Source organism: Panthera leo, chromosome C2, assembly GCF_018350215.1.
Source record: "Panthera leo isolate Ple1 chromosome C2, P.leo_Ple1_pat1.1, whole genome shotgun sequence".
Taxonomy (NCBI): domain Eukaryota; kingdom Metazoa; phylum Chordata; class Mammalia; order Carnivora; family Felidae; genus Panthera; species Panthera leo.
The window spans coordinates 70,636,493-70,649,544 of NC_056687.1; the positions used below are offsets into that span (position 1 = coordinate 70,636,493).

At 35.3% G+C, this 13,052-nt stretch overlaps 1 protein-coding gene across 1 annotated transcript in view; it reads right to left on the reverse strand.

Annotated features, from left to right (window-relative positions):
- Window positions 1-13,052, reverse strand: part of SNX4 (sorting nexin 4) — a 70,126-nt gene that overhangs the window by 45,179 nt on the left and 11,895 nt on the right. Inside the window, exons 2-5 of the mRNA XM_042955699.1 lie at window positions 10,548-10,669; window positions 3,808-3,943; window positions 3,581-3,730; window positions 3,058-3,105 (exon numbers count right to left, since the gene is read on the reverse strand). Coding sequence (XP_042811633.1) covers window positions 3,058-3,105; window positions 3,581-3,730; window positions 3,808-3,943; window positions 10,548-10,669 — 456 coding nt within the window. The remainder of the gene's footprint in view (window positions 1-3,057; window positions 3,106-3,580; window positions 3,731-3,807; window positions 3,944-10,547; window positions 10,670-13,052) is intronic.

The following is a 13,052-nucleotide window of genomic DNA, read 5'->3' on the forward strand; positions in this document are numbered from 1 at the left end:
GTCAGAGAGAGAGGGAGACACAGAATCTGAAACAGGCTCCAGGCTCTGAGCAGTCAGCACAGAGCCCGACACGGGGCTCGAACTCACATACCGCGAGATTGTGACCTGAGCCGAAGTCGGACGCTTAACCGACTGAGCCACCCAGGCGCCCCTGTCCTAAACTCATTATTAATAGGACCCCTTTTTACTCTCAAGAGAGTCCCATTAGAATAATAAATCTTATGGTCACCTATCTCAAAAAAATCCTTGAAAACAAAAATTCTGTACCATCATACCCTTTAACAATACCCTTTAAAGTATCTTATTGATTTAAACATTAATTTAATGTCTCTACTACAATATAAGCTTGATAAGAATAAGGGAGTTTATGTTTTCAGCTCATTCACTACTGTTTCCACAGCACCTAGAAGAGCACCTGACACTCTGTAGGCACCCAGCCACAGTGGCTCTCTGAGAATTTCTGTGTAATATACAGATTAGCAGAAATTTTAAAGTTTATTTATTTTGAGAGAAAGAGTGAGCAAGCAAGCAGGGGAGAGGGGCAAAGGGGGAGGGAGGGTGAGAGAGAGAGAAACAGATAGAAAAGAGAATCTCAAGCCAGCTCCACACTCAGCAGGGAGCCCAATGCAGGGGCTCAGTCCCACAACTGTGAGATCAGGACCTGGGCCTCAACCAACTGAACCACCCAGGTGCCTCTAGCAGAAATTTTCGAAGTCTGGACTATGGGCATTGGCAGTCTCTACTCCAAGCAACAGACAGGGTCCTGGATTCTTCTGAGTTAACCTAAATTCATTTAAGATCTGGGCATATGGATGACACTTTCATGACAGTAACTTACTGAGTTATTGGAGTTAAAACAATATCACCTTACTCTAAATCAACTAGTTTATATGTTCGTTACTCTAAACTCTGCTCTTTTACTGAATTGGTTAACATGAATATTTATATAAATACACAAGACAAAGAACACCAACACAGAGCAGTGATGAAGAGTTAGTGCTCATGTTTGTATTAAATACAGCACTGATAAAAAGGCAGTAGATTTTTATAATTATCTTGCTGGGTAAAATAATTAAATATTTTTAAGAAAATATTAATCTAGTAGGCCAAAACTATATATTAAATTAAACGTGCGTGAGAAAAGGAAAACTAAAGTAAGGTTACATTTCAATCTGAGAATGACAATCCAAAGGCCAAGGTTAAAATATAAATATTTGGTCTGATTCAGAAAAATCTTTTTTTCACAGAAATAGTTTCCAATACTTCCTTTACCAACCAATTTTACATAATTACAAAATTTATAACCAAACACAGAGGTAACATGGGATAATAACACACATACACACACACACACACGTATATATACAAACCTCACATACATGTTTGTGTATATGCATGTACGCACGGACATGTATGTGTGAGGTGGTCTAAAAACATTCTATCTTACAACAAAACTTAAAATAAGAAACAGTCACAACAAAATAAGGAATACAGCAGGATGTAAGGATTTCTAAACTCTCCTCATAACATCTTATTTTCTGCTCCATTTCATTAAAAGCCTGATTTCAAATTATTAATACTGCACATTAAGTATTACTTTCAAAGACTTTCTAAAAGTGAAACTGAGGTTATACCATAAGGCAACCCAAACATGAAACATTTTAACTAAACTCTTAAATAGCACCTATACACAAGATTCAATGCACTCAGTAAACAGCATAGTCTATATAGATGGAAGAAACTCAAGAGCTTTTTCAAGGTCACCAAAGTCATGGCCAAAACCTAGGTGCAAGGACAAATGATTGCTGATTTCTAAACTAGTGACTAAATCTTGACTATTACATAAAGAGAAGTCACTAAAACAACTATGTTTTACTTTTCTCTTTTCCTTAATATCAGATGCTAACATCTTGGACTAGTTCTCAGAAAACCCTATCAAAATATAAACATTTTTCAAAGTTTTGAGTTATTTCAAATCCAACTCTAAATTAAAATTCAAGTATTCTGAGTGCCATAAAGTAATGAATTATAGCCAAGAAGATTCTAATGTTTTCATGCAACCTGCCAACAAAATGTTTATAAATTAGAATCAGCTTATGACAGAATTAGATACTTGATTATATTTTCCATGCAGAAACAAATTTTTCTCTTTCTAGTTTTTCATGCTAAATTTCAAATACCTATGTGCCAATACATAAATCTCTAGGGGTGTTTTCAAAACGACTATAAAGACATTTTGTTCTTGTTGCCAAGACCTATTGAACTTTTGTTACTGTACTATCATATGAATTGTTTTATAAATGTATAGATTATATAAATTTACATTACATTTTTCTACTTACCTATTCAGTTTACAGAAGAGATGAAAACTTTAAAAATTTGCCAATATTACATTACTTTGGGGGACAATAGGGAGAGTAGACAGGAATTAGGGTGGCCATCTCACCATACCTTATTTTTCAATTTTTAGATAACAATTTCATTCCCAAACACTAATTATAATTACTAAATTTGAAAAGCTGTGTCACTAATGGATACCAATTCAAAATGACTCCTATGCCCAAAGATGACCACCACATCCCAGCAGACAGAAGCAGCACAACGCATGGCTCATCTTCTAGTCTGCTCTGACTGGGAAACCCAAGCTCAATTCTTCAGAACTGTCTTTCATATCTGATAAAGAATAAGCAAGTGTGTGCACAAGAATTTGAGTGGCAGTGGTAACGACAGCGGAGTAAAAAAAAAAAAAGATGCAAAGTGTATGAGTATACTGCGGGAAAAATCTACAGTTTGTGTCTCAATTACTGCTTCAAAATACTCCTTCCCAATAGAATGAAATTCATAAATATGCCCTCTATAATCTCACTAGTAACTAAAATTACACAAATCCAAAGTGAATTCGCAGTATTTCTTTGAAAACCTTACCAATGATATTAGATGCAAAGCCAATTTCCAACATTCGTTCATTCAATAAATACCAAGTACGCACGAAGTGCAAGGCACTGTGCTAGGAATTATAAAGGAACTTGTCAAATTATTTCATACAAATTTTCTTACCTTCAGTTGAAACCCAGTTTCATTCACGGTCTCCTTCCAGTTACCTTCCTAAATATTAAAGTTAATTTTAGAAATCATTGCAAAAAAACAAAAACAAAAACGTAAGGAATACTCCAAATAAAATAGATTAAGCATCTACTATTCTGTTATTCTTTCAGGGGAGACCAGAGAAGGGTTAAAAAAAAGAATTCATTTCTAAGTTAAATATACAATCCAGATTTCAAAAGATTACCAAAAGATGGACCCAAGATTTTATAGATCTGGGCCTCAAAAAACTAAACACTAACTTTGATATCATTTAAGTGATGCCAGAAAGTACCATCTTTAGTATCCTTAAGTATAAAAATGTTAGCCAAAAGAGTGATATAACCCAATAATTTTGAAATCAAAACAAATTTAAAAACACAATTAAATGAATGTATATTAATAAAGCTGCTCCAAAAAGATTCTTAAGCATAAGCATTCTATAGTTTAAAAGAAAAAAATAAAATGAATTTTTTTTTGAAGACTTAAAGAAAAATACCTGTGTTAAAAACAAATAGAAGATTTTGTCTCTACAAAGGATGGGATGTGAGGCAACTCTCAAAAGAAAGTTTTCTAAACCAATCCGTCGTCTTTCCACAAAATCCGGGTCCATGTTGTCAGCAGAGAGTTTATGCCAAACAAATTCTGCCTAGGTAAACAAAACAATCATGAAGCAGAATCTCAATGCTAAATACTTTTGAACTGTACTGCTATTTCATTTCTTACCCTTTTCTCTGGTAGAGGTGGCACAACAATATGTGGATAGTAAACTAAAAGGTAGTTTCTCAACAATTCAAATTCACTATACCGCCTCCATAATGAATCTGTTAGGACACTTTGACCATCAGTATGTTCAACTGACCTGAAAAGGAACAGAATAAGATCTCTATTATTTATTAAAAATATAAATACAGCCCAAATTTCCATCAATGGATGAATGGATAAAGAAAATGTGGTGTATATATATACAATGGAGTGTTACTCGGCAACCAAAAAGAATGAAATCTTGTCATTTACAACTACGTGGATGGAACTGGAGGGTATTATGCTAAGCGAAATTAGTCAGAGAAAGACAAATATCATACGACTTCACTCAAATGAGGACATTAAGATACAAAACAGATGAACATAAGGGAAGGGAAGCAAAAATAATATAAAAACAGGGGAACAAAACATAAGAGACTCTTAAATATGGAGAACAAACAGAGAACTACTGGAGGGGTTGTGAGAAGGGGGATGGGCTAAATGGGTAAAGGGCACTAAGGAATCTAGCCCCGAAATCACTGTTGCACTATATGCTAACTAACTTGGATATAAATTTAAAAAATAAATTCAAAAATATATCTATCTGGGGCACCTGGGTGGCTCAGTCGGTTAAGCGTCCGACTTCGGCTCAGGTCATGATCTCGCGGTTCGTGAGTTCAGGCCCCGCGTCGGGGTCTGTGCTGACAGCTCAGAGCCTGGAGCCTGTTTCCGATTCTGTGTCTCCCTCTCTCTCTCTGACCCTCCCCCATTCATGCTCTGTCTCTCTCTGTCTCTAAAATAAATAAACGTTAAATAAATAAATAAATAAATAAATAAACATAAAAAAAATCTTAAATAAAAAAAAGAATAGTATCTAAAAAATATATATATATACATATGTATATACACATGTATATGTACATATATATATCTGGATTAGCAATCCCTATCATAATAACACCAGCATTCTTCACAAAGCTAGAACAAACAATCCTAAAATTTGTACAAAACCAGAAAATACCCCGAATAGCCAAAGCAATCCTGAAAAAGAAAACCAAAGCTGGAAGCATCACAATCCCGGACTTCAAGCTGTATTACAAAGCTGTAATCAAGACAGTATGGTACTGGCACAAGAATAGACACTCAGATCAATGGAACAGAATAGAGAACCAGAAATGGACCCACAAACATATGGCCACCTAATCTTTGACAAACCAATGGAATAAAGACAGTCTCTTCAGCAAATGGTTATAGGGAAAACTGAACAGTGACATGCAGAAAAATGAACCTGGACCACTTTCTTACACCATACACAAACTCAAAATGGATGAAAGACCTAAACATAAGACAGGAAGCCATCAAAATCCTAGAGGAGAAAGCAGGCAAAAACCTCTTTGACCTTGGCCGCAGCAACTTCTTACTTGACATGTCTCCAGAGGCAAGGGAAACAAAAGCAAAAGTAAACTACTGGGACCTCATCAAAATAAAAAGCTGCTGCACAGCAAAGGAAACAATCAGCAAAATTAAAAGGCAAACAATGGAATGGGAAAAGATATCTGCAAACAAAACATCAGATAAACGGTTAGTATCTAAAATTTATAAAGAACTTATCAAACTCAACACCCATAAAACAAATAACCCAGTGAAGAAATGGGCAAAAGACATGAATAGACACTTCTCCAAAGAAGACATCCAGATGGCAAACCGACACATGAAAAGATGCTCAACATCACTCATCATCAGGAAATACAAATCAAGACCACAATGAGATACTACCTCACACCCTTCAGAATAGCTAAAATTAACAACTGAGTCAACAACTCAGTCAACAACAGAAGTTGACGAGGATGCAGAGAAAGAGGAACCCTTTTGCACTGCTGGTGGGAATGCAAACTGGTGTAGCCACTCTGGAAAACAGTATGGAGGTTCCTCAAAAAATTAAAAATAAAACTACCCTATGACCCAGCAATTGCACTACTAGGTATTTACCCAAAGGATACAGGTGTGCTGTTTCGAAGAAGCACAGCACTCCAATGTTTATAGCAGCACTATCGACAATAGCCTAAGTATGAAAGAACCCAAATGTCCATCAATGGATGAATGCATAAAAAAGATTATATATATTATATAATACACACACACACACATATATACACAATATACACAATGGAATATTATTTGGCAATCAAAAGGAATGAAATCTTGCCACTTGCAACAACGTGGATGGAACTAGAGGGTATTATGCTAAGTGATATTAGTCAGTCAGAGAAAGACAAATATCATACAACTTCACTCATATGAGGACTTGAAGATACGAAATGAACATAAGGGAAGGGAAGCAAAAATAATACAAAAACAGAGGGGGACAAAACATAACAGACTCAAATATAGAGAACAAACAGAGGGTTGCTAGAGGGATTGAGGGAGGGGGGATGGGCTAAATGGGTAAGGGGCATTAAGGAATCTACTCCTGAAATCATTGTTGCACTATATGCTAACTAACTTGGATATAAATTAAAAAATAATTAAAAAAACAAAAACAAAAACAAAAAACCTGAAGCTTTGCTTAAAAAAATGTAAATTCCTGGATCTCACCCAAAACCCTGTAGCAAGTGATTCCTATGTACTTTAAAGTTTAAAAACCATGCGGTTTTCTTTTGTATGTGGTTATTTTTTTTTTTTTATGATTTTATTTTTAAGTAATCTTTACACCCAATGTGGGATTGAATTTACAACCTCGAGATCAACAGTCACATGCTCCACCAATTGAACCAGCCAGGAACCCCTAAGAACCACTGTTTTGTTTTGTTTTTAATTGTAAAGTCCATTTTATTTATTTTTTTAACTTTTTTATTTTTTAAAATTTACATCCAAATTAGTTAGCATATAGTGAAGCAATGATTTCAGGAGTAGATTCCTTAATGCCCCTTACCCATTTAGCCCATCCCCTCTCCCACAACCCCTCCAGCAACCCTCAGTTCGTTCTCCATATTTACAAGTCTCTTCTGTTTTGTTCCCCTCCCTGTTTTTATATTATTTTTGTTTCCCTTCCCTTATGTTCATCTGTTTTGTGTCTTAAAGTCCTCATATGAGTGAAGTCATATGATTTTTGTCTTTCTCTGACTAATTTGACTTAGCATAATACCCTCCAGTTCCATCCACGTAGTTGCAAATGGCAAGATTTCATTCTTTTTGATTGCCGAGTAATACTCCATTGTATATATATGCACCACGTTTTCTTTATCCATTCATCCATTGATGGGACATTTGGGCTCTTTCCATGCTTTGGCTATTGTTGATAGTGCTGCTATAAACATGGGGGTGCATGTGTCCTTTTGAAACAGCACACCTGTATCCCTCGATAAATGCCTAATAGTGCAATTGCTGGGTCGTAGGGTGGTTCTATTTTTAGTTTTTTGAGGAACCTCCATACTGTTTTCCAGAGTGGCTGCACCAGCCTGCATTCCCACCTAACAAACACTGTTTTAAATTAAACTTACAGGTCCATGAAAAATACTAGGGTAGATAAATAAATACAAATTTATATTAAAATACAATTGTGAAAGTCAACTCAATAATCCTTTTGTGTACCACACATTTGATGATGATCCACTTAAATATTTATTCAGAGTATAGCTACCTTACTCAAGTATGGTCAATTTTAACTCCTAGTTTCATATTATGATACTGTATTCAGTTCAAAGTCAAAAGTAAACAACTATGGGGCACCTGTGTGGCTCAGTCGGTTAAGTGTCCAACTCTTGATGTCAGCTCAGGTCATGATCTCACAGTTTGTGGGATCAAGCCATGCATCAGGCTCTGCGCTGACAGCGCAGATCCTGGTTAGGATTCTCTCTCCCTCTCTCTCTGCCCCTTCCCCACTAGCACTCTCTCTTTCAAATTAAATAAACACTAAAATAAAATAAAATAATTTTTAAAAATTATTTTAAAAATTTAGAGAAAAAAGAAAAATAAAAAACTATAAATTATTCCAGATTATTCAAATCAAGATTCTCTTCTGGCAGTAAAAGTAATCAACAGTTAATTTCATTGCTCAACTGAGTGATAAAATACTCACATACTAAAAATAAAAATATACTTTTTAGTTTTCAATTTAAGAATTTACAACAGGGGTGCCTGGGTGGCTCATCGGTTAAGCGTCCGACTTCGGCTCAGGTCATGATCTCACGGTCCGTGAGTTCGAGCCCCGCGTCAGGCTCTGTGCTGACAGCTCAGAGCCTGGAGCCTGTTTCAGATTCTGTGTCTCCCTCTCTCTCTGCTCCTCCCCTCTTCATGCTCTGTCTCTCTCTGTCTCAAAAATAAATAAACGTTAAAAAAAAAAAAAAATTAAAAAAAAAAAATTTACAACAGTGACTACAGTTAATACTGTACTGCATACTTGAAAGTTGTTAAGAGAGTAAATCTTAAAAGTTCTCATTAAAAGAAAAAAAATTTTGTTAACTGTATAGTGACAGATGTTAATCAGACTTGTAATCACTTCACAATAGATACAAATATTGCAACACAACGTTACAGTATCTGAAGTTAATATGATGTTATAGGTCATTATACCTCAAAAACAAGAACAGAGGAAAAGATAATTTAAGTAAAGGTAAGCTACAGTTAACACTAATTTCTATTTTTTTTACACTAATTTCTAAAGTATGATTTTTTTAAGTCACTAATCTAACTTAAAAAAAAAAAACAGAAATAAAACCCTCTGATGGGACCATATTTTTTTTAATGACTTTAAAAATCTCTGTGAGGGGTGCGTGGCTGGCTCAGTTGGTATTCAACTCTTGATCCCAGGGTTCTGAGTTCAAGCCCCACATTGGGCATAGAGCCTAATGAACCTAATTTTTAAAAATCTCTGTGATACACATATGTAGATATGTAGGTCACAAAATTACCTAATTTTGGTGGGGAGATGGGTTAAATAGGTGATTAAGGAGTGCACTTATCATGATGAGCACAGGGTGATATATAGGAGTGTTGAATTACTACATGGTACCTCTGAAACTAATACAACACTGTTACTAACTGGAATTAAAATAAAAACTTAAACACACACACACACACAGAAAACAAAAACAAAAACAAAATGACCTTATTTTAAAAAGACCAACCTTACCTCCTTCTGTTCCTAAAGTTCCTACTGTAATGTAAATTTTCTCTGGTTTGGGGAAGATTCTTTTTTTTTCTTTTTTTCTCTTTTTGGTGGAAGAAAGAAAACTATACTTACAAAGAAGGTTTCAGAATTGCCTATAGATTAAACAACATTTACCAAGATTTTAACTTTTATTTTGGGTAGAACCACAGACCTGGAGAAGTCTTGAAAAGTCACAGGGTTCAGCCTTAAGGCAAGCTCAGTGACTTTCGGTAAACCTATGAAAATGCAAGGGTTAAAATGTTTTTTCCTTAAAAATGTATTCACATTAAAATATGGTTATAACCCTTTATCAACTAGGTCTGGTAGTTCTATTATTTTATTTTACTTACTATCAAAAAATCTCACACATCTTTATTTAAAAAAATTTTTCTTTAACGTTTATTTATTTTTGAGAGACAGAGCACCAGCAGGGGAGGGGCAGAGAGAGAAAGGCAGACACAGAATCCAAAGCAGGCTCCAGGCTCTGAGCTGTCAGCACAGAGCCCGAGGCGGGGACCAAACCCATAAATCCGCAAGATCATGACCCGGGCTGAAGTTGGATGCTTAACTGACTGAGCCACCCAGGTGCCCCTCGCACCATCTTTATTTTAACTGAAAGCACTTCTGCTCAGTCAGTCTCTGCAGAGAGAAAAGAACTGGTCAGTATTTTGTCTTTATATAAATTGTTTGTGATTGGCAAAATAGAGTCTTGCCTTGTCTTTCTCTAGACAAAATAGTCTAATCCCTTTAACTTTTTCCTTATGAGGTAGAAGAACATTTTTCTGGTGAGTTTTGATTTCTTACTCCATGATTTACTCTTATCTGTTCAATTTACCCCAAAGTCTAAAGCTCTAGTCTCAATCAATTCTGTTAACTTTTTACTGACTCAAACCATATTCTCTCTTCCTATACCTCTCTTATTTACCTAAGTCTACTTCATACACCCCTGGAAACCTGGTCTCCTTTCTCAAAAGTGCGTGGGAATTATTATGAGTAACACCAAAAACCCCACCAAAGCATATGTCAAGTAACATTCCAGATCCCACAATTATTCCATAACCTGCTCTTTACCTCCAACATTAAGTACATTAAAATATAGCTACCGGGGCGCCTGCGTGGCTCAGTTGGTTAAGCATCTGACTTTGGCTCAGGTCATGCTCTCACTTCGAGCCCTGCAGGCTCTCTGCTGTCAGTACAGAGTTCACTTCAGATCCTCTGTCTCCCGCTCTCTCTCCCAAAATAATAAACTTTAAAATATATATATATATATTTTATATATATTTAAAATATTTAATATTAAATATTTAAAATATTTAAATATTAAAATATTTAAAATATATATATTTAAAAAAAAAAAAATATATATATATATATATATATATATATGTATATAGCTGCCAAGTGGACTATAGTAAAAGACATACCTATTTACTTTATCTGTTAAAAAACAAAAAACCAAATACCTAAAAAGACAATGACCTGTAAACAATTCCATTATACAACATAATTTGCATCAACAGCTACCAAACAAAGCTTTTTCTAACTAAATCTAGGCCTAATTCTCATCACTCACCTTGTTTCAATGAGGTAAGCAGTATATGTTTCTTGCATGTTCATGGCATTTCTTCCAGTTCGCTTTTCTGCTTCTGAAACACTAATTTCTATCTTCTTCAACCCAAAATTATTTTCTGTCATCTGGACAAAAATGAATGGAAGAACAACAACAAAACCTTTAAGACAGTATTAAGAAAAAAAAAATTAACAGCTGTTACAAGCTAATCCATTACTGGTATATATTTCAAGCAAATTTCTTATTTTTTTTTTCAAGTTTATTTATTTTGAGAGAGTGTGTGTGAATAGGGAAGGGGCAGAGAAAGGGGGAGAGAGAGAATCCCAAGCAGGCTCTGTGCTGTCACACAAATGTAAGATCATGACCTGAGCTGAAATCAAGAGTTGGGACTGAGCCACCCAAGCACCCCAAGTTTCTTACATTCCTTGAGTTGCTAGGGGTTGCTAAATGATAGCAGCAAATAATATACGTCTCATTAGCAGCATTTTGTAGCACATCAAACTTTTCCAAAGCTATTGTAACAAGTATCGCACATTTAATTATTAAAACATAGACATTTTGTGTAAGTGACCAAGAATAAATCAATATAGAAATGCCTACGAAGGTGCTCCTGGGTGGCTCAGTCAGTTAGGCATCCCATTCTCGATTCTGGCTCCAGTCATGATCTCACAGTCCTGAGATCAAGCCCTGTGTGGGGCTCCACAATAAATGTGGAGCCTGCTTGGGATTCTCTCTCTCCCCTATCCTGATTATGCATGTGCTCTCTCTCTCTCTCTCTCAAAATAAACAAACATCTTTAAAAATGTCTAAGAAAAAAATCTAAAAACATTTTATATAAAGATAAATAATCCTCAATATTAATATCTAATTTTGGTTTTACCAAAGTCAAATCACTCTCTCAAAAAGAAAATACTATACATATGCCAAAAGGCATGATTTTCAATAGGCAGGTTAAATTTAAAAATTAAAAAACAAAACAAAACCAGAAGTTGTCTTATATTCAACTTTAAATTTGCCTAAACATTTTGGCAGTGGTTAAAAGGCTCCACTTGTGAGATAGCAGCAAGGTTTAAGAAGAGCAGACTCCTTTCACTTCCTGCTAAAACATGCCCAAGTCTATGCTAAAGAACCAAAAAGAATAAACACACCACTATTGCTTCAAAGGCTGTATGTGTGGAAAGTGTGCCACTGAAGAAAGTTCTTGAAAATACCAAAGTAACTCCAAGTCTAAACAAGGAAGATAAAGTGAGACCATGTGATAGTTGCTATGCTTTGGGGGTTTTCCACTTGCTCTCTCTCAAAGTTCAGAGGTGGGTTTTAATTAAAACTACTGCACTACATTATAACTGAGAGCAGTTTGTGAAGAAGAATGTGAAAAATTGACATGAATGGAGCCATTTTAAAAGGGAGCCAAGCAACCACTGCAGAGAAATTGCCTTATCCGTGTCTGTTTGAACTCAACCAAAACCTTTGGACTAGGCGAAACAGCAAATGTTTTAAGCAACTACTTGAGAAGCCAGCAGAACAGATATCCTGATCACAAGTTCAGAAGGTTATGGACTTTCCAAAGATAGAGTCTGTAGTAAATCAATGTATAGCCAAGAGTTTAGCCTTTTTTTCCCCTTTTAACTCATGTAACTGCCCCCTGCCTTCTTTTTCCTTATAAGCCTCTTAATTTCACCCTAGAAGCAGGATACTATTTGGGTTTTCTACCTGAATCTGTATTCCTCAAATTACAATTCTCTGATTCCAAATAAACATTAGTTTGCCTTTTACTGTGGCTCTTTATTTTCAGGTTAACAAGAGACAGAAGTAGCAAGATGGATGCACCAAAACATAAAAGAAAAAACTACAGTAAAACCTGCAATGATAATTTATACAGAAAATTAAACCCATGTGCTATAAGGACAGAAAAAGCTATGTGATATTGCAAAAAATTAAATGATGAATAAATTTAGGAAATGCCCCCAAAATTTGCTGAATAAAAAATGGAGAAGGTAAAATGCTAAAAGAAGATAAAAAGGACAGAGAACTAAAAGCCAACCCAATGGAACCAATGGAATAGAATTATTAGTAAAAAAAAAAAACAAAAAAAAAAAACAAAAAATAAAAAAAAACAGAAGTCACTCAGTTGTCAAATAAGACTTTTTTAATATAATTTATTGTCAAGTTAACTAACATACAGTGTATATAGTGTGCTCTTGGTTTTGGGGGTAGATTGCCATGATACATCTCTGACATCCCAGTGCTCATCCCAACAAATGCCCTCTTCAATACCCATCACCCATCCCTGCCCCCATCAACCCTGTTTGTTCTCTGTATTTAAGAGTCTCTTATGGTTTGCCTCTCTCTGTTTGAAACTATTTTTCTCCTTCCCATGCCCCATGGTATTCTGTTAAGTTTCTCAAGTTCCACATGATTGAAAAAACATAGGATATCTGCCTTTCTGTGACTGACTTATTTCACTTAGCGTAATACTCCCCAGTTCCATCCACATTGTTACAAATG